This window comes from Dama dama, chromosome 12, assembly GCF_033118175.1.
Source record: "Dama dama isolate Ldn47 chromosome 12, ASM3311817v1, whole genome shotgun sequence".
Lineage (NCBI taxonomy): Eukaryota > Metazoa > Chordata > Mammalia > Artiodactyla > Cervidae > Dama > Dama dama.
The window spans coordinates 80,133,647-80,155,604 of record NC_083692.1 but is presented as its reverse complement, the minus strand read 5'-3'; the positions used below and the strand labels follow the sequence as shown (position 1 = coordinate 80,155,604).

Genomic DNA, 21,958 nt, shown 5'->3' with positions numbered 1-21,958 from the left:
GTCAAACTTGGGAAAACCCTACCAAATTTCTTTAGTATATGTGGTGTAAGACTTTGGAGCATTTTCAAATTTTGTAATAATGAATAACATAACTCTGAATTGTTGACATTAGTAGTATTCCTGGAAGCTGTATATTAGTTTGTTAGAGCTGCCATAACAAAATACTTAGACTGGGTAGCTTATAATATGGAAATTTTCTCATGGTTTGGAGACTAGAAGCCTGAGATCCAGATGTTGGCAGGGTTGATTTCATTCTGAGGTTCCTCTCTCTTGGCTTATGGATAGCCATCTTATCCCTATGTCTTCATATGGTCTGTCCTACCTGCATGTCTGCATCCAAATTCCATCTTATTATAAGGATAGCAGTTATACTGAATTGACTTACTCTAAAGACCTTATTTTAATTACCTCTGAATAGACCTTATTTCCCAATATGGTTACATTCTGAGGTACTGGGAGTTAGGGCTTTAACAGGAATTTTAGGGGGACACTGTTCAGCCCATAACATTATAAATACTAATAACTGTTCAAAGAAGTAACTGCAAACCACAGATGTGTAACTCCTAAACCCAAACTAAATGTATTCCCAACTCAACTTCATTAGTCAATCCCTAAATGCCCATGGCCTCTTCATTGCCACTGGACAAAAAGAGAAGGGTAATAGAGGGGAAGTCAGAAAGAGACATCGATCTTGACCAACTGCAGTTTGAATTTTTTTTAATTCTACAAAAACCTATTAACACATTGCTGAGACTCTTCCAGTGCTTTGGAAGAGATCTATGCAAGAGAGGACTCTTAACTTCCTCCAGCTTCCTTAGCTATTGGGTAATTGTGTATCTGGTCAGTCCTGCTAATGTTACTGAGTCATGCAAAGGGGGAGGGAGTTTTCACTAAAGATTGAGAATGACGTGGATTCTTCAGCACTAGTTCCTGGAAGAGCTGGTGTGATCACTGACTTGCTAACCCTTCTCTGATAATGTCAAGTCTGGACCTCTTCCTCTCTTCCACTCCCCTACTTCAGTCCACTCCATCATCTTAAGTGTAAGGGTGAAACCCACATAAAAGAGGGAGTCTTCAGCCTGCTTTCCAGAACCAGAGCACAGGAATTTCTTTCCTTGGATTTCTTTCTTCTCTTAAATCTTGAGTCTTTGACTCTTCTGCATACTCCTGACTTGGGAGTGTGTATCATTCTGAGACAAATGTGACTGAGTTGTCTACATTTCATAATTCCCGGCCCATGATCTGTGATGCCCAGAAGGACTGACTTAACCCCCCAGGAGAAGCCACTAAATTTTCACAGTTCCTGCTTGGCTTTCTAGCCAAACTGAGTTCTTCCCAGTCAATATCCAGCCTCCTTGTTTGGATTAAAAGAATGAGCTCTCCATTGACAGCTGAGAGTTGTCACTGCCTAAAATGTTTCGCTTTCCCCTTTCTTCCTTACATACAAACCATTGGGGTTATTATAATAAGTCTTAAGTTAGGTCTGTATATAGCACCGGTCTTGGCTTAAATCCTAAGTGATCAAAAGTTTTCTAACTCTAAAGCTGAGAAGATTATTTCCGTTGCTTACTCCTATCATGTTTTTAAGGGATACTAGTTTGAAGGGCATGGCCCTTAGGAGTTGGGATTGTTACCAAACGTATTGAGAGAAGGGAGGAAGGGGCAAATGCAGAGTTAACAGAAAAAGCTGAATTAGAGATACATTTTTCATGCTTGGCAACCTTTAAAGAGCTCTAGACCTTAGTGTGGAGCAATGAAGAATCAGAAGTCTCAGTTATGGTTGACTTTTTAGAGGGTATATGGGGAGTGGCAAAATCTGTGGAATACAGGGCACCCGTCTGAAACTGTTTTATAAGTTATTTTAAGTATATAAGCTATTGTGACCTAAATACACAAGAGAAGACTATCATGAGAACAGAAGAGTCACTTCATAAAGTACTGTTCCCAAGTTTTGGTCAGAAGACTAAGAATCCTAACTATACAAACTTTTGGCCCAGAATTTTGGAGTGTGTGGAATACTGAGTCGGTGGGAAGTCCATTTTATTTTAATCCCTTTCTTGACAGCAAAACCAAGGTCCCCCCAACATGAGGCACAGCTCCAAGCAGTCTTTACTAAGGCAGAGGAAGGGCCTGGGGAGCCTGGCAAGACCTAATGAAGTGACCCCCCTCTAGAACTTCATCTTTGAGAACACCTGTCTGGTGACAACTGGACCCGGGAAGCGGCGGAAGGTGCCAAGCTGATAGGATCCTCATTTTTCTGGGTGGCCAAAACACTTGATCCATCTCGAGAACAAGTTAACGGTTGCTCTAGGCGCTTCGTTTACAGTTGACGCTGCTGACGGCGGTTTGACCCTAGGCTGGGAACGCTTGTCTCCTGTCCGAGGCTGGCAAAGGGATACTGAAAACGTCTTCCTTCCGGAGGAAACAAATGGGGAGTAGTTGTAGGCGGTTTGGACAGTTCAGCAAACTGCTTTGAATTTCTTGGGGAATTCCAGGAGGAACATTGCCCAGCGTACCCCCGAAGATCCGGCGCCCACAAGGCGAGGGTGGGAGGGGGTACTGTTCTCGGCATCCTAGCCCGGGGGGACATCTTCCCTGCCCCATGTAGCCAATCGGCATCCCGGCTGAGGCCCACGCAGCCAATAGCCGACTTCAGCCGAGACCCACTCAGCCAATGGCCGGCCCAGCCCGTTCCGCAAGGGCCCGCCTGCCTGCGCCCACCAATCAGAACTCTGGCCACCTTGGCACCACCCCTGGAGTCCACCCCACCCATCCGCCCCGCCTCCAACTCGCTGGAGCAGGGCTGGGCTAGACGGGCGCGCTCTCGGGGGCGGGGGGGCAGTCCCGGTCCTGGCCTTCCGCGCGGGTGGGCTCGGAGCAGGCCGCGCCGGGCAGCAACCCCACTCTCACCCCGGAGGCCCCCTGCCCTTTCTCCCCCTTTCCCCCCGGCCCATGGTGCGAGGCTGGGAGCCGCCGCCCGGGCTGGACTGCGGTGAGTGATCCCCAGCCCTTTCGACTTCCCTTTCCAGTCCCTGTTACCATCTCCGACCTCCGGAGCCCCATCTCCGCGCTGGGGGGAGGAGGAGAATTCTAGGTTCGAAGTGGTCCGGTTCTCTCTCCATTCTCCTCAGGACTTTTCGGTTCCCTGTTTTAACTGGGGGAGGGTGAGTGGGTGTGTAGGAGGAAGGGAAGGCCGGGTTGGGACGCCCTTGGCGAGGGGAGGGTTGAGATTTGCCTGCTCCCTGGGGCTCATCGCCCCAAGTGCAGCAACTTTTTGTTCTCTGACCCAGTTTGGAGCCTTCTAGACTGCCTGCGAAATGGAGGATAGGAGAAACGTTTCCTTCCCAGGCCTCCCCTCCTCCTCTCCATGACTGCCTCCTGGCGACTTCAACACACGTACAGAAACCTGGCCTTATTCCTGGGGTGCATGGCCTTTGGGAATGAAAGATTTGAGAGAAACTGCCCCTTCTCACCCCTACGCAGCCATACTCAGAAAACCAACCAGAAAAGTGAGAACCTGAGTCCTCAGAGGTTCCTGGTGTTGCCAGTCTCTCTAATCAGAGACTTCTAAACTGAAAGAAGACTCAAGCTGAGACCTATTTGGTAATGTGGACCCAGATGATATATTTTATATGAACCCTCTTCTCACCATATATTTGAAGGGCTTTTTATGCTGAGGATAGGTAGATGGCAGTAATTAAAAGTAAGCCAGTTAAAGTTAGGAATTTTTTAAATGATGCATACATATCCTAAGCATTGTCATTAAAAGTATTCATCTCACCAATTTCTTGGGTAAGTGTCCCAGCGTTTTCTTTGTGTTGCTGATTGGCAGTCCCAATTGTCTTTCTAATATCAACTACATAAGCAAATCTCTAATCTGGCTGCACCCTGAGAACTTTTTAAAACTGCTTACATCTGCCCCAATCCAGGCTAAGTAAGTCAGAAGGAGGAGGTGGATGCCGTGGGTTAAGTTTCCCCCGGTAATTTTTCTAATGTGCAGTCAGACTGGAGCCACTGCAGCATCATCTGTGATTTCCAGGTTTGGTTTCTTTAAAGTGGAGTCTGAATTTAAACACTTTTGAAGCAATATGAGTGCAGAATACTTCTGAGATTTTAAAGTCTCCTGCCCCTCCAGTCTTTTACAGTTTTCTTCCCTACTCCCAACTCAATTTTTTTTAAATGTGCATTTCTTTGTATTACGTCTTTCCAAAGCATGACTTTTTTTTTTTCCCAGAAACAATTCTTAATGCACTAATTTTCATAGGTTTACAGAATGTTTAATTATATAGAGAAAAACAAGGGGCATAAGCAGGTTTGGAATCACACACAACTGGCCGCAGCACACAGGGCAGCTGAAGGAAGCAGATGACTTTGCCATGCTAGACTAGGCTACCAGCTTCTAGTGTCCAGTGCACTGTGGGTATTGATTATGTCATCCAGTGGGGGTCAGTTAAACCAAGCGCCTGGGCCAACTGAACATCTTTCGCTTCTACTCTGTTCAGCTAATAGCTGAACCTAGTACCTAGTCCCTTCTAAACTAACTTACATTCTCTTTCAGCCTTCCAACCACTCGTTCCATTCATTCATAAACGGTTTTCTTAAAGCAGCTATGACCATTGCCTTTATTAAGTTGGGAGGACATAGGACAGAGTTTCTAACAGGGGCTTCTGGACAATCGGTGAACCCCCCTGAGATTATAATTTATCATCTGTAAGTTTGAATGTTTAGGGGGGGAGGTGCGAGGTAAGTCACAACTTTCTGAGAACCTCTAACTTCTTATTTTCAAAGAGATTCATGATCCAAAAAGTGAGAAGCACATGAATTAAGTATCACTAAATGTCCTTTAAGGCCCCGAAAACTATGACCAAAACACATTTCATTTAGAAACTCTTCAGTTCTCTGAATAAAGACTTAGGGAATTTAGCAGGCTCATATCTGGTCTTCACTTGAACTGTCAGCTGTTTTAACCATAAGCCTAGGCTCAAGATTTTTGTTTTTGGCCATACCATGCCGCATGTGGGATCTTAGTCTCCTGAGCAGGGGATCACACTCATGCCCCTTGCAGTGGAAGTGTGGAGTCTTACCCACTGGACCACCAGGAAATTCCCAGCCTAGGCTCAAGTTCTGAAGATCTCTTTCTCCTAGCCTCGTGTGAATACCTACACTGGAAGTTAAGGCAGCCCATTAATTCTTTTCTGCCTTTTGTCCAGGGGTATGGAAAGCCCAAAGGGAAACAAGGGTGTTACCCTGACTCTGTACTTCTTATTAGTGACTTTTAAGCAGCAGCAGGGCATATCTGGCATGGTTACAAATTTAGTAAATTCAGAATTGATAGTACCACCACCACTGACACCTTTGCCCAGAGGAATCCTTATTTCTCCAGCTCTGATTTCATTCTTTTTCTGCTTTCTCCAAATGAGGTACAAGGTCACAAGGTGCTATAGTGTCTTCACTGTGGTTTTGGTTACTGTAGGATCTACCCTCCTTGTCATAGTCCTCACGAGCCACTCCCTGGTTCTAGTTTCCCCCTATGTCAAAGCCAGATTCTTCCAGGGAGGCACCATTCTGTATCAAGTCTTCCACATCTTGTGTTTTGTGTTATTGAAGAAATGCGGATATATGCAGTACACCAAATACCACCTTTGCAGTACTGTTACACTGAACTATCAAGCCATGAGAATCTTAAGGATAGCAGACCACACGAATGAAAGCAACCTGTTTCCTTGTAGGCTTATAGCTGCACCTGCCTTATTCCCTGTCTAGCAGTCTTCATCGTCATACTGGACTGCTTTATTCCTTGTGCTACCTTTTCCTCACATCTAAACTGTTACCGTGACCTTAAAAAAACAGGGCACAAATAAGGTTGAGTGGGTGTCGAGCGTTGGATCAAGTATTCTCCAGTTTAGATGTGGTGGTGTTCCTGGTGGGCCACAACTTCCAAATGGTGGTTTTAAGTACCTGGCCATGTAGGCACTTCCTCACAGCCACTCAGCTGTGTCTTGAGATGAACCTGTTGGGTAGCAGCAATCAAAAAGGATTTATACCTAAATTATAGATTCAGTTCTAAAGCAGTCATTTTGATACTTTTTAAAAAAGCAACAAAATCCTTTCTGGAATTATATCCAACTCCCCAAATATAAAGTACAAAATCAGATACCCTGGTTGCCCCCACTGTTCATTAGAATTAGGACTCTGCAATAACAGATTGGATACAGTAATTTAAAATATTCCATCTTTGTCTCACTTCCTCTGTTGTCTAGGAGGAGCATTACCTTATATCAGAGTCACCCCATGAGGCTGAAGCAATGATAAAAAGTCTAATTTATTGAGCCTTTACTTTAGCATAGGCATCATGTCAGTTGCATTTTTTTAGTCATAACCTTACAAGGTAGATGCTGTTATGACCTTTTATTCTGATGGGAAACTAAGGCTTAGCGAGCACTCTCAGGAGTGGTGAAGCTGTGATTCCTCTCAGATCTGTCTCACCCCAGACCTCTACCTCGAACAGCTCTAGGCCCCGCCTATACGACACCTAGCACACAGCAGGTGCTCTGTAAAAACATATAACTTTACATATGCTCAACATTATCTTCAGTTTTTACACATGAGGAAACTGAGGTTCCTGTAAGCTCAGACAGACCTGGGATTCAAACTTCCTGTGTAATGCTGGCCTTAATCACATTCGTATCCACTATGCCATGCTGCCTCCACTTACCCTCTGAAGGTTCTCACACTGCATTGCATTCACGGTCTGCATGGCCTTCAGTTTAAGATTTTCTTGTTAAAAGGGAATGGTGACATGCATCATAATGCTGCCGAATTTTTCTGTTCATCATATAAAATTTCCAATATTACACTGCTATACCTGTAACTTTTACATAGGCATGCTGTCCTCTCCGTAATGTATTAGAAGGACTATTTGTAAACTCAGATAGGAGTCCTCGAAAAGTAAAGGGTGACAGATAATGTTAGTCTCTAATGCCCACACAGGGAGCATTTAACAGGGAGTCGAGTTAAAACTGTCACCAGGGAAGTCCCTGGTGGCCCAGTGGTTAGGACTCAGCACTTCCAATGCAGGGGGCATGGGTTCAATCCCTGGTTGAGGAACTAAGATCCCCATAAGCCACGTGGCAAAAAAAAAACAAACGAACAACTGGGGCCCAGAATTTTTCTGGGAAACAGCTTGGGCAGGTTTCCAGGAATGAAGCATAGTCAGAGGCTTTCTCTGCGGTCCCCACACCCATGTTGAGCCTGGGAGCCCTGGTGCCACTGGGTAGCTTGCAGGACAGTTTATAATGAGCCTGCCCACCTGGTTTGAAGAAGAAAGCTGGACTGAAGAGATAAGAGCTGCAGGGCTCCCGCCCTGTGTGTGTGTTGGGGGGGGCGGGGGGGGGGGGGGAGCTGTTAAGGTCTGAGGGAGCTCTCCAGGCTCCCTGGAGAGAGACTCAGCAGTTGGAAGAGACAGGCTGGGGAAGAGGAGAATAACCTTTGTTCTGTGGATGTCTTGGGGAAGGAAACATTCACCTCCCTCTACCGTCTCCGGACCAAATCCAAGGGGAACTCCATTCATCCCAGATCACTTGACCCATCTCATCCTACTGAGACTTAGGAAAAAATAAAAGTATCAATCACCTTCCCCCAACATTCCACCACCAAGAAGAAAAGAAAAGGGAGCTGGGTAGAGGGACAGTGCTGTGTTCTACCTTCTCTACCTTCTAGATTGTCACAAATTGTATTCCTAATCTTTCCACATTCTAGAGCTAATCTAGAGATAACTCAAGAAATAATCTGCTAGGAGCTAAAGTGTTCTGAGATTACATACATCTCTTTGGGTTTTCTAGGTGAGTCTTCATTGTGTCACTCTTGCTGCATGAACTTAGAGAGTGAATTTGAATGGGAAAGATAAAGGCTCTAAGGATGTTTTCCTTTTTTTTTAACCTCAGAAGTCAGATTATCATCCTGGTGACAACACTCACTAGTTTTGTGACTTGGAATAATTTAACTTCTCTGGACTTTGGTTTTTTCACACCCAGGGGGAATTATAGCAGGCTCTGATGATTTATAAGGTTATGAAAATTAAGTGAGAAATTGTTAAGCACTTTAAAAGCAATCCAGCACAGTACACATAGAAAATTGGTTTTGGAGTCCAGTGTTTTGTTTGGTAGAAATTGAGCAATGGCCTGAAAGGGGAACCCCAGTGATTGAGCTGTTTCTCTTCTTATTACAGCTATCTCTGAAGGGCACAAATCAGAAAGCACCATGCCTCCTAATAAAGAGGCCAGCAGTCTTAATAGCTGCCCTGCGGGCCTCATCTGCCTCCCTCCAATCTCTGAGGAGCTACAGCTTGTGTGGACCCAAGCAGCCCAGACCAGTGAGCTGGACAGCAATGAACACTTGCTCCAAACCTTCAGCTACTTCCCCTATCCCAGTTTAGCAGACATTGCCCTTCTTTGCCTACGCTATGGGCTGCAGATGGAGAAAGTCAAGACTTGGTTCATGGCCCAGCGCCTTCGCTGTGGCATTAGTTGGTCATCTGAAGAAATTGAAGAGACTCGAGCCCGAGTAGTCTACCATCGGGACCAACTCCATTTCAAATCCCTTCTCTCTTTTACTCATCATGCAGGGCGGCCCCCAGAGGAAGTGCCTCCTTCTCCTGTGCCACCTCCGGAACAAGTTGGTCTTGGAATAGTGCCCCTGACTCTTAGTGAGCCCACCCAGATGAAAGGATTGAAGGTAGAGCCTGAGGAGCCACTGAGTCACCAGAAAGCAAAGGAGCCCCTGATGGTGCCTGGCAGTGGGGCATTCCCCCACCAATCGCAATTTTGGCAGGATCATCAATGCAGTGGCCTCTCTAAGGAGCAGGCAGGCAGGGGTCCCGACCAGTCACACAGCCTAGGTACTGCTTCCTGGAACCACTCCACAGCTGTCCAGCAGCCCCATGCTCGGGATAAGCCCCCACCCATCTCATTACTTGCCAGTAGTTGTAAGAAGGAGTCAGCATCTAATGTGACTCCTCCTTCCTCTACCTCTTCTTCCTCTTGCCAGGGACTGGCTAATGGAGCTCCTGCCTCCTCTAAGCCCCTGCAGCCACTGGGCTGTGCCTCACAACCACTGTCACCCCATGAACAGGCACTCCCCCCACAGCTGGAGCCAGCCTGGCCCCAGGGGCTGAGGCATAACTCAGCATCAGGTAGGGTTGGCCCTGCAGAATATCTTTCCCCAGACATGCAGCGCCAGCGAAAGACCAAGCGCAAAACCAAAGAGCAGTTGGCTATCCTCAAATCGTTCTTTCTACAGTGCCAGTGGGCACGGCGTGAGGATTACCATAAATTAGAGCAGATCACTGGTTTACCTCGGCCTGAGATTATTCAGTGGTTTGGTGACACACGCTATGCCTTGAAGCATGGGCAACTGAAATGGTTTCGGGACAATGCAGTACCTGGTGCCCCTAGCTTCCAGGATCCAGCAGTTCCCACACCACCTTCAACCCGCTCCTTGAATGAATGGGCTGAGACACCACCTCTGCCAAATCCCCCGCCCCCACCGGATATACGACCCCTGGAGAGGTACTGGGCAACCCACCAACAGCTCCGGGAAAGTGATATCCCTCAACTGAGTCAGGCATCAAGGCTTAGCACCCAGCAGGTACTGGATTGGTTTGACTCTCGATTACCTGAGCCAGCTGAAGTGGTGGTCTGTCTAGATGAAGAGGAGGAAGAGGAGGAGGAGGAACTGCCAGAAGATGATGAGGATGAAGAGGAGGAGGAGGAGGATGACGATGATGACGATGATGTGATCATCCAGGACTGAGTGGGAGGCTGGGGGAGGGGAGGTCTGTTACTAAAAGACAAACCAACTTAGTAACTGTTTAAACAAAGAAACCACATTTTTTTTTTAACTTACCTTGTGGCAAAGAACTGAAAAGCTTTGTGTTCTTGAGTGTGGGGGACAGGGATACAATAAGGGTAGACCAGAAAGGATGACCATGGAGTACAGAATGAAGTGGGGATCGGATGGGCAGAAATCTAGGCCTCCAGTCTCAATGAGGAGCTTGCTACGAGTCTGGGAAAAGGCTCTTGCTCTTCTCATATCCCTGTTCTTTCCCCTTACTGTTCTACAAAGAGGCGAGGCTTTGGCCCATGGCCATGGAGTTCTGGAAAGGAGTAAAGTTTCTAGTATGACCCCAGTCCCAGCATTTTCCCTGAATATAAGGCTGCCTTGCACCCCATTTCTCTCTGAGCACAAGTTCATGCATAATGCAGCTAAGAATCTCAGTTATGTCCCAGTCAATCACAAATACTTCCTCTCCTCATACCAGCTTGACTTTATATGTTTTCCTGCTGCTTTATTGAATCACACAGGGAGCAGAATGTTTTCATTTCAGATACTGGGACCACTATGCCTTGTACCTTTCCAAAAATCCCCATTCTGTTCACTGTTTGTCTCAGGGTAAATCTTCCCCCCGGAGCTTGTGAAAAAGTTTAATAATTGGGTGGAGAATAATTTAGACTGGATATTTATTGGAGGTGGGAATTAGGGGAGATGTCCTTTTAAAAAAGTAGAATTATAGATTACAGAGGGGTAGAGGAGAGGGAATGGTATCTGCTGTTCAGAAGGACAGTACAGATAGATTCCAGGTTTGGTTTTACAAACCTGACACTCCCTCCTGCCTAGTCTGACAGAAACTGGTTTTTTAATCTTTTTGGTGTTGGTTTAATTTGTGTCCAGAAAAGAGACTTTACCCCCTGTTTATAATATCTGTCTTGGGGACAGAAGTCCTTATGTTTTAGAGTGGTTTTCATCAGTTGGGGTCAGATATAAAGATATCGGTGGGTTAACCATCTAGAAATAAAAGAGTGGAAGCCCCAAATTGCTAGACTAATAATAAAAAGGCCAAAAATAAAATTGTTTCTCTCTCCACTTCGCCACTTCTCTGGTTTAAAGATTAATGGAACCAAATCCATCCACTTTCTGATTTAGCATACTTTTTATTTTCAAAGCAACAGGATATACTGAGGTAAAGTATATGAACAAAACTTGAAATAGATCAGTACCTATTACTAGGCAGATTGCTTTCTGCACCTGCTACAGCGTAGGCTCTCTCTCAGAAGAGGGGAAGTCTAGAAATGCCTTTAAAAATAAGTTCAGTTTCAGAAAGGGTAATGGGATCCTATTCAGCTACAAGGTCATTCCTAAGACCTAATTTATCTCTAGCGGATGCTATCTTCAGTTTTCCAATATTTTCACTTAAGGTATACCTGCCTATGGCAGGTTAATCCTTCATTTCTACCCCTTAATACCCAAAGAAGAATAAATGTTTGATCTCAGTGGTAGTGTTCTCTGCTTATCCCACCATTTGAGAGTTTATGACGTCAACGGAGTTAGAGTAGCAATAAAAGGGCATCCCCTTTGTTTCATTATCTGTATACTTTAGTAGGGCTTCAAGCCTGTGTCTCCAACTGTTACCAAACAGAAAGAAAGGAAAATCAACATATTTAACAGGATCTAGGTACAGAGGAAACAACAGGGAAGTAGAAAAATTATAATAGGCCAAGGAACAGTTATTGCTTGTTAACACTGACAATGGGAGAATATATACAAAGCTAAAAAGTGAAATCCAGAAATAAAACATGGTTAATAAGTATATCACCCCACCCCACCCCCCAATGATACCAAGAACTGTTTTTATAACCTTTGTTTCAAGTTGCAGGAAATAAAGGAGCTATCTGTATCCTGTGGGAGAGATAATAAACATCTTCCTGAAGGACTGACCTGATCACTTTCATAGGAAGTAATACAGTGTGTGTAGGGTAAAGATTGAGAGAAAGTACAGAATGAAACAGGCATAGGCAGGGGTACATTTTCCAAGGGCATCACACCTAAGTGAGTATGAGATGCCTCTGTCCATCCTTCAGCAGTATGCATAGGTGAGACCTTGAAGGTGGTCTATCTGGGAGTGTTCCATGCTTCTCTCCCTCTGGCTAATCCCATCTGCCTCTGTTGGTAGAGATTGCAGCACAGGACAGGAAGGCAGGTAAGGGCGTTTATAACAAAAAGGCAGGTAAGGCCCTTTTAAGTCATTACATGAAGTTTAGCATGACAGTAAACCACTGCTGTTGCTTCCCCATAGTTTTCTTCATTGCAAGAAAATTTGATAAGATTTGATAACATCCAGTGTGACAAAGGCTATGTCGCTACTTATGAAACTGGAATGTTTCAGTTGGTTTATGGTGATAAGGTAGAATATTTCTGAAATCAAACTGGGGAAACCTGAAACATGACTACCATACCCAGAGACCATTACCAGGGAGGCAGAATTATGTCTCTGGGTAAGTGGTACTTTCTTCAATAACTCTTAATACAAAAATAGTAATATATATATAAAAAAAAAAAACCAGTAATATAATGAATTCACACATACCCATCACCCAACTTCAACAGTTAACTCATGGCAAATTTTCTTTGATTTCTGCTCCTTCACACTACCCTGTTCCACTAGATGAAGCTAAAGCAAAACTAGGACAATCATTTAACTTTCTATCCATAAATATTTTAGTATGCATCTCTGAAAGATAGACTTATTTTTTTTTAGACTTTTAAAAAACAACCACAATAGCATCATGCCTACCAAAAAAAAAAAACCCCATTAAAAGCTCTTTAATCAAATGTCCACTAAATATTCAGTTTTCATCAACTGTCTCATACATAAATGGTTTTATACAGTTTACTCCAATCAAGATCCAACTGAAGAACATTTACTTGCAGATGGTTTATATGTCTCAAGTCTTTTTTTCACCTGTAGGTTAACCCCCCATTTACAAGGATCCTGGGCTTCCCTGGTGGGTTAGCAGTAAAGAATCTGCCTGCAAGGCAGGAGCCACAGGAGATGTGGGTTCAATCCCTGGGTCAGGAAGATACCCTGGAGGAGGGCATGGCAACCCACTCCAGTATTCCTGCCTTAGGCATCAGATGGACAGAGGACACTGGCAGGCTCTCAGTCCATAGGGTCGTAAGGAATCCACAACTGAAGCTAGTTAGCATGCACACATGCAGAGGGATGTTATTTCCCCCAGTGTTGCCTTCTAAGGCTTAGACTCTAATTCCTTGCTGATGAAAATAAAGAGCATTTTGGAGTCTGAGAGCAAACTATTTACCTACCTTAGTAGGTCACCAGGAGCTTGGTCTAAATATTCTCAATAACCCAAGACTTAAAAGTAAACTTAAAAGAGAGCTCCTTACAAACCTTTCTTCTTGTTCCCATGCCCTTTTACTCTTGTTTTCTGGATCAGAATCATAGTTTCATAAATTTACAAAACATTATTCTAGTTATCTCTGGAGAAATATAAATGGCTTTCCCTAGTTCATTCAGTATCTCTATCTAAAAGATATATTCCATTGAAAATCTTTATCTGTGAAACTTTTGGGAATGTTATTTGTGTTAGCATACTTATTAGGTTCGCTGTGGCCAAGACCTCTCAGTTTAAAGCCTTGCAGTAAGGAAGCCACCTGACAATGCTAGAGACAAAGGTTCCATCCCTGGGTCGGGAAGATCCCCTGGAGAAGGAAATGGCAACCCACTGCAGTATTCTTACCTGGGAAATCCCATGGACAGAGGAGCCTGGCAGTCTACAGTTCATGGGGTTGCAAAGAGTTGAACATGACTTAGCGACTAAACAACAACAACTGTGTGACCTAATTTTTAAACCCCAAACCAGGAGGCCAATCTGACAGTAGAATAGAACCTTTGAAACTAAGACCACTCTGAAAAACTGTGTGCATATGATTACCACACTTGAAATCCACCTCCCTCTTCACTTGTTACATTTTATCACCTTAACAAGACACCAGAATGAGGCATTTAGTGTGCAGGCCTAACTGAGGTTTTCATGTGCAGACAAGTTAGACCAGCTAGAGCTCACCTGTAGGAGTGGTAGCTGGAAACCAGGAAGGCTCTCCGGTGTGGTTCTGTTCTGCCTCTGACCTTAAGGATGGAATGGAATGATGAAAGATAACTTCCTAGAGCATTTCCTCAGTATTGTTAATTATGGATCAGGTTAAATAAGTGGTTCTTAATCTGTAGTACACTACTCAGAAGAGAAAAGGCTGTTAGCTAAGTAACTCAAGAGTTATAAGGTTCATTATTTTCCTTTGAGGATGGGGTACTGACATGGAGGTCTGAGATTTGAATTTAACTATGAATAGAAAGATGCAAAGACAATATCAAGATTTTGGTGAGCTATGGAAGATGACAGACCCTTATCACAAGGACTGGTAGCAGAAGTATCTTAGAAACATGAGGAGAAAAAAGATGCTGGTTTATCATTTTCATTGAGCACTGAGCCCCCAGCAGTGTTCCAACATAGGGATCTCAAAAGCAACAGACAAAAAAAAAAAAAAAAAGCAAGCCACTTTAATATTACAGGCCAATCTTCTGGCTAAATATTACAGCAGACTTTGATTCCTGGGATAAGATGAGTGAAAATTAGGCACAATCCAAAGCCTGCCTTCACTGTGAAGGAAATGGTCTTAAAGAAAATTAAGGGGTACAACTTGAGACAATGCTTTTCCAGGGTCTAGAATAGCATGTAAAAAAAAAAAAAACTCAACTTCTTTTCACCTTGAAATCGTCATTTTAGTATATATGTTGATAGTTGAAGCGCCACTTCTTTAGGAATGTTAAATTAACTTACCTGAATTATTAGGGGTGAAGACTCTTGTGTGACCTGAATCCCCACCATTTAGAGATGGTCTGAAAGAAAAGACCCCCTGTCCAGAGGAGACAGATGAAGCTCTAAAGAGGGGAAACAAGAGCATCAACAGAAAAAAGGAAAAGTTAAAGTAAAAAGCATGTGTAAAGGAAGAGCCTACACATTTAAGCCATAGAGGAAATAAATCCCCTGCTTGCAACTGCGAATACAATTAAATAATTTAGGTATGTATTAGACACAGTAATATTCTATCTTCTCTTTTGTTTACAAGGTAGATTATAAATTTCAGTAGTACACATCAGTGGAGAAATAACTCCAGGGATGCTGGCAGAATGTCAGTGGGAACAGATCTCAAGTGAAAGGAAACAGTGTTACTTACCTATAAGATAGGCTGTGAGTAGAAGCTGGTGAAGGGGTTTCTGGGAAGCATAAAAATGAGTCTGTGAGATAATCTATGAACTGAGAAGAGATCCAGATATTCTGGGGACCAGGGTAAAGGAACTGGGGATCAAAGATTTTCAGTATATACGTTAGGATTTGGGGCTAAAGGCAAGTGAAAAAGCCCACAAATCACCTAGCAGTGGATCATTATGGAACTGTCTTCTCTCTTTCATGAGTTTGTAGGCTAGGATCATGAGCACACTGCTCTGATGTGCTCTAATGTATCTGTGCCTTGATTTCCCCTCTAAGTTGAAGATTACCAGAAAGAATGTCTAAACACAACGGGTCATTAAATTGGTGACATCAATAAAAACGGCAGAGTAAGGACCTCCACAGAGTCTCTCAATAAAAGGAATGAGAAATCTGGCAAAAATTGCCAGTCGACTACTTTCAGAATTATGGAAATTAACAAAGCATTTTTAACAATCTGGGAAAAGTTTATTCCAGAAAAATAACCGAATGTGAGTGAGAACAGTGAGCTTTGGGAATTTTAACTTGCCCTAGTCCCACTTTTCCCTCTCCAGCTCAATGGAAGCATTGAAAACCAAGTCTGGCTGTCATCATAGGGGATGGAATGGGGTTAGAACTCTTTCAAAGCCTCATTCCCAGAAAACTGTCATTACTTCACCTGTCTAGCAGTTCATTGTAAGACTTCACTTGCAAGGCTGCCTTTATTTGACCTGACTTGATGCCAAACTGGCGTGCTGCAGTCCATGAGGTCGTAAAGAGTTTATGACTTAGCAACTGAACAACAACAAAGAGCCAAACTTACTAGGACTTGGAGCTTAGAGTTCACCAAGTGTGAAAAGCCTTTCTCCCAGGAGTGTTTGTTGCAAACAACTAGAGGTAATTTGTTTAGGCTGCCTGAGGTGACTATCAATTGGAACAAAATAAAAGTCTAATCAAAAAGCATCAAAAGAAAGCTATGGAATGAGTTGTCTTCAGGGACTTTGAAAAGGAACAACAGGTTCTTGGGAATCGAGGCCATGTGCACAGGGCTATATGCATGCTCAGAAAAGACCTAAAAACACCCTAAGTTGTCATCCTGGGCTTACGTAGACGTCACACAAGCAGAAAGGGAAGGCTACGGCACAGGAGTCAACTGCCTGAGTGTTGAAAGTGCACCTCAATATACAGTCCTTTAGCACACACTGAGAGTTACTGGTATCAGGTGTTTAAGGAAAACTCTGTCCAATCATTAGCTGACCACTAAGCTAACTGAAAAGAGACTTCAGTGGCCACACATGACAAAGAAAACAGATTTTACAGAATTAGTTTTGGAAAGTCACTAAACAATAATGACAAACAACAACAACAAACGCTGGGAGGCGAGGGAGTACCTGATTCTTAGGGTTGCCGTGTTATATTATTTAGCTGTCTAGTTTTCAACAATTATAAGGCATGAAAGAAACAAGAAAGTAGAACCTACAAAAGGAAAGGAAAAAAGCAGTAGAAACTGTCTTTGAGGAAGCCTAGATACACTAGGAGGGCATGGCAATCCACTCCAGTATTCTTGCCTGGAGAATCCCATGGACAGGGGAGCCTGTGGGCTACAGTCCATCGGGCTGCAAAGAGTTGGACACAACTGAAGTGACTTAGCACGCACACGCATGCACGCATGCACAGATACATTAGACTTTTAAGGGAAAGCCTTTAAACCAACTATTTTAAACCTATTCAGATAACTAAAGAAAACCATATCTAGAGCACTAAATGAAAGTATGACAATGGTCTCACCAAATAGAGAATACTAAGTAAATATAAATTCTGGAATTGATAAGTAAAAGCTAACTAAAATGTAAACTTCACTAGAGATATGAGCAGGCAGAAGAAACAGTCAGCAAATTTTAAGATAATTCAATTGAGATTATCCAGTCTGAGGAAGATAAATAAAAAGGAATGACAAATAATGAACAGAGCCTCAGAAAACTTGATGGGATACCATCAAGCATACCAGCACGTACAAAATGGGAGTCCCAGAAGGAAAACAAAGAGGACAAGGGGCAGAGAGAATTATCTGAAGACATAAGGGCTGACAACTTCCCAAATTGATGAAAATATTAATCTATAAATCCAAGAAGCTCAACAAATCCCAAAGATGATAAATCAAAGAGATCCATACCTGGATGCATCATAAACTGTTGAAAGCTAAAGACAAAAAAAAAGAGAGGAACCTTGAAAGCAGCAAGAGAGAAGCCATTCATCACATGCAAGGGATTCTCAATAAAACTGGCACTGATTTCTCCTCAGAAACCATGGAGGCCAGAACATAGGAGGATAACATATTCAAAACGCTAAATGAAACAATGTCAACCAAAAGTTTTAAATCCAGCAAAACTATCTTTCAAAAATGAAGGAGAAATTAAGATACTCCTTGATAATGGATAAAACAACTAGACAAGATCAGCAGGAAAATAGAAGATTTAAACAACATTATGAGGACTTTCCTGGTGGTCCAGTGGTTAAAAATCTGCTCTCCAATGCAGGGGACACAAGTTTGATCCCTGGTCAGAGAACTAAGACCCCACATGCTGTGAGGCAGCTAAGCCCACGTGCTCCAACTACAGAGCCTACACTCTGGAGCCCAAGCCACAGCCAGAGAGAAACCACAACGAAAGATCCTGCATGCCGCAACGCAGCCAAGATCTGTTGCAGCCAAACAAATAAATATTTTTTAAAACACATCAACACTACATACCAACTAAATTAACAGACATCTATAGAACACTCCACCTTACAACAGCAGAATATACATTCTTTTCAAGTGTACCCGGAACATTCCCCAGGATAGACAATGCTTTAGGCCATATATTTAAAAGGATCAAAATCATACAAAATATGTTGTCCAACAACAGTGAAATGAAATTAAAATCAAAAACAGGAGGAAATTTGGGAAATTAACAATTATATGGATAATCAACACTGCTAAATAACTAGTGGATCAAACAAAAAAAAAATCACAGAAGTTAGAAAATACTTTAGATGAATGAAAACAAAAACACAATCCTTCAAAGACGCAGTGAAAGCAATGCTCAGAGTGAAACATAACTGTAAACATCTATATTAAAAAAGCAGATCTTAAGTCAATAATGAAACCTTCCACTTTAAGAAATAAGAAGAACCAAACCCAAAACCAGAAGGAAAGAAAACGATTAGAGCAAAAATAAATGAAATAGAGACTAGGAAAATAATAGAGAAAAATCAAGAAAACCAAAAGTTGGTTCTTTGAAATGATCAACAAAATTCACTAATCCTGAGGGGGTAAGGGGAGGGATAAATTAGGAGGCTGGGACTAACATATACATACTACTATGTATAGTTAGTTAAAATAGATTACCAACAAGGACCTACTGTATAGCACAGGGAACTCTACTCATATTATACAATAACCTAAATGGAAAAGAATCTGAAATATATATACATATATTGCTGTGCTGTAAACCTGAAACTTACATGATATTATAAATCAACTATAGTTCAATAACAAATTTTTAAAACTTCCTTCTTAGAGTTGTTTAAAACACTTGCCTAATCTTTAGCCAGGTTGTCCAAGAAAAAAAGACAGCCTTAAATAACTAAAATCAGGAATAAAAGAGAGTATCACTACTAACTTGACAGAAATAAATTGGCTAAGACACCTACTCTTCAAAGGGGTGAGTATGAAAGAATCAGAGGGAGACTATTTGGTGAATTTCAAAATGGCTATTTCAGGAAGAGATTTGTGAATTTCAAAATTGCCTCTTGGGAAAGAAAGGGAAATCCTTTCTGATAAGTATTCTCTATGGACTGACTAATGTCTTAAAAAACAGTAGTAAGAATAATAGTTCGAAGGGGAAAGAGACAAGAAATTAAGTTGGAGTTTTGCAGAGTATTTCTTCTCTGCAATATTTTTATGTCTGAGCACATGGACCACAGCCTTGTCTAACTCAATGAAACTAAGCCATGCTGTGTGGGGCCACCCAAGATAGCCGGGTCATGGTGGAGAGGTCTGACAGAATGTGGTCCATTGGAGAAGAGGATGGCAAACCACTTCAGTATTCTTGCCTTAACCCCATGAGCAGTATGAAAAGGCAAAAAGATAGGACACTGAAAGATGAATTCCCCAGGTCAGTAGGTGCTCAGTATGCTACTGGAGATCAGTGGAGAAATAACTCCAGAAAGAATGAAGGGATGGAGCCAAAGCAAAAACAACACCTAGTTGTGGATGTGACTGATGATAGAAGCAAGGTTCAATGCTATAAACAGCAATATTGCATAGGAACCTGGAATGTTAGGTCCATGAATCAAGGCAAATTGGAAGTGGTCAAACAGGAGATGGCAAGAGTGAACGTTGACATTCTAGGAATCAGCGAACTAAAATGGACTGGAATGGGTGAATTTAACTCAGATGACCATTATATCTACTACTGTGGGCAGGAATCCCTTAGAAGAAATGGAATAGCCATCATAGTCAACAAAAGAGTCCAAAATGCAGTACTTGGATGCAGTCTCCAAAATGACAGAATGATCTCTGTTCATTTCCAAGGCAAACCATTCAATATCACGGTAATCCACGTCTATACCCCAACCAGTAACGCTGAAGAAACTGAAGTTGATCGGTTCTATGAAGACTTACAAGACCTTTTATAACTAACACCCAAAAAAGATGTCCTTTTCATTATAGGGGACTGGAATGCAGAAGTAGGAAGTCAAGAAACACCTGGAGTAACAAGCAAATTTGGCCTTGGAGTACAGAATGAAGCAGGGAAAAGGCTAATAGAGTTCTGCCAAGAGAATGCACTGGTCATAGCAAACACCTTCTTCCAACAACACAAGAGGGCACTCTACACATGGACATCACCAGATGGCCAACACCGAAATCAGATTGATTATATTCTTTGCAGCCAAAGATGGAGAAGCTCTATACAGTCAGCAGAAACAAGACTGGGAGCTGACTGTAGCTCAGATCATGAACTCCTTATTGCCAAATTCGGACTTGCATTGAAAAAAGTGGGGAAAACCACTAGACCATTCAGGTATGACCTCAATCAAATCCCTTATGATTATACAGTGGAAGTGAGAAATAGATTTAAGGGACTAGATCTGATAGACAGAGTGCCTGATGAACTATGGACAGAGATTCGTGACATTGTACAGGAGACAGGGATCAAGACCATCCCCGTGGAAAAGAAATGCAAAAAAGCAAAATGGCTCTCTGAGGAGACCTTACAAATAGCTGTGAAAAGAAGAGAAGCGAAAAGCAAAGGAGAAAAGGAAAGATATTCCCATTTGAATGTGGAGTTCCAGAGAATAGCAAGGAGAGATAAGAAAGCCTTCCTCAGCTATCAATGTAAAGAAATAGAGGAAAACAATAGAATGGGAAAGACTAGAGATCTCTTCAAGAAAATTAGAGATACCAAGGGAACATTTCATGCAAAGATGGGCTCGCTAAAGAACAGAAATGGTATGGACCTAACAAAAGCAGAAGATATTAAGAAGAGGTGGCAAGAATACACAGAAGAACTGTACAAAAAAGATCTTCACAAACCAGATAATCACGATGGTGTGATTACTCACCTAGAGCCAGACATCCTGGAATGTGTAGTCAAGTGGGCCTTAGGAAGCATCACTACAAACAAAGCTAGTGGAAGTGATGGAATTCCAGTTGAGCCATTTGAAAACCTAAAGATGATGCTGGAAAGGTGCTGCCCTCAATATGTCAGCAAATTGGGAAAACTCAGCAGTGGCCACAGGACTGGAAAAGGTCAGTTTGCATTCCAATCCCAAAGAAAGGCAATGCCAAAGAATGCTCAAACTACCACACAATTGCACTCATCTCACACACTAGTAAAGTAATGCTCAAAATTCTCCAAGCCAGGCTTCAGTGATATGTGAACCGTGAACTTTCAGATGTTCAAGCTGGTTTTAGAAAAGGCAGAGGAACCAGAGATCAAATTGCTAACATCCTCTGGATCATCGAAAAAGCAAGAGAGTTCCAGAAAAATATCTATTTCTGCTTTATTGACTATGCCAAAGCCTTTGACTGTGTGGATCACAATATACTGTGGAAAATTCTGAAGGAGATGGGAATGCTAGACCACCTGACCTGCCTCTTGAGAAACCTGTATGCAGGTCAGGAAGCAACAATTAGAACTGGACATGGAACAACACACTGGTTCCAAATAGGAAAAGGAGTACGTCAAGGCTGTATATTGTCATCCTACTTATTTAACTTATATGCGGAGTACATCATGAGAAACCCTGGGCTGGAAGAAGCACAAACTGGAATCAAGATTGCCGGGAGAAATATCAATAACCTCAGATATGCAGATGACACCACCCTTATGGCAGAGAGTGAAGAAGAACTAAAGAGCCTCTTGATGAAAGCGAAACAGAAGAGTGAAAAAGTTGGCTTAAAGTTCAACATTCAGAAAACTAAGATCATGGTATCCAGTCCTGTCACTTCATGGCAAATAGATGGGGAAACAGTGGAAACAGTGGCTATCTTTATTTTTTTAGCTTCAAAATCACTGCAGATGGTGATTGCAGCCATGAAATTAAAAGACACTTACTCCTTGGAAGAAAAATTATGACCAACCTATGACCAACCTAGACAGCATATTAAAAAGCAGAGACATAGTCTAGTCAAGGCTATGGTTTTTCCAGTGGTCATGTATGGATGTAAGAGTTGGACTATAAAGCTGAGCGCCAAAGAATTGATGCTTTTGAACTGTGGTGTTAGAGAAGACTCTTGAGAGTCCCTTGGACTGCAAGGAGATCCAACCAATCCATCCTAAAGGAGATCAGTCCTGGGTGTTCATTGGAAGGAC

The 21,958-nt window shown here is 42.6% G+C and overlaps 2 protein-coding genes across 4 annotated transcripts in view; one reads left to right on the top strand and one right to left on the bottom strand.

The window, feature by feature from the left end:
- Nucleotides 1-2,790: 2,790 nt before the first annotated feature.
- HOMEZ (homeobox and leucine zipper encoding) lies at nucleotides 2,791-11,516 on the top strand. Of its 3 annotated transcripts, XM_061157801.1 has the most exons (3): nucleotides 2,791-2,992; nucleotides 3,291-3,603; nucleotides 8,228-11,516. In XM_061157801.1, the coding sequence occupies exon 3, from the start codon at nucleotides 8,260-8,262 to the stop codon at nucleotides 9,808-9,810; it is 1,551 nt and encodes a 516-aa protein (XP_061013784.1). In that variant the 5' UTR covers nucleotides 2,791-2,992; nucleotides 3,291-3,603; nucleotides 8,228-8,259; the 3' UTR covers nucleotides 9,811-11,516. The 3 variants fall into 3 exon arrangements, 2 of the variants coding, with proteins under 2 accessions (XP_061013784.1, XP_061013783.1); XR_009695167.1 differs by lacking the exon at nucleotides 8,228-11,516 and having other exon boundaries at nucleotides 3,291-3,740; XM_061157800.1 differs by lacking the exon at nucleotides 3,291-3,603.
- Nucleotides 11,516-21,958, bottom strand: part of RNF212B (ring finger protein 212B) — a 93,214-nt gene continuing 82,771 nt past the window's right edge. Inside the window, exons 13-16 of the mRNA XM_061157806.1 lie at nucleotides 15,088-15,127; nucleotides 14,691-14,791; nucleotides 13,920-13,981; nucleotides 11,516-11,997 (exon numbers count right to left, since the gene is read on the bottom strand). Of these exons, the coding sequence (XP_061013789.1) occupies nucleotides 11,947-11,997; nucleotides 13,920-13,981; nucleotides 14,691-14,791; nucleotides 15,088-15,127 (254 nt within the window). The 3' untranslated portion in view covers nucleotides 11,516-11,946. The remainder of the gene's footprint in view (nucleotides 11,998-13,919; nucleotides 13,982-14,690; nucleotides 14,792-15,087; nucleotides 15,128-21,958) is intronic.

Excerpts from the sequence above, each read along its gene's own strand:
- HOMEZ (XM_061157800.1), top strand. The coding sequence starts at position 2,953 with ATGGTGCGAGGCTGGGAGCCGCCGCCCGGGCTGGACTGCG. Across the intron at positions 2,993-8,227 it reads GCCGCCCGGGCTGGACTGCG|CTATCTCTGAAGGGCACAAA; the intron begins GTGAGTGATCCC and ends TTCTTATTACAG.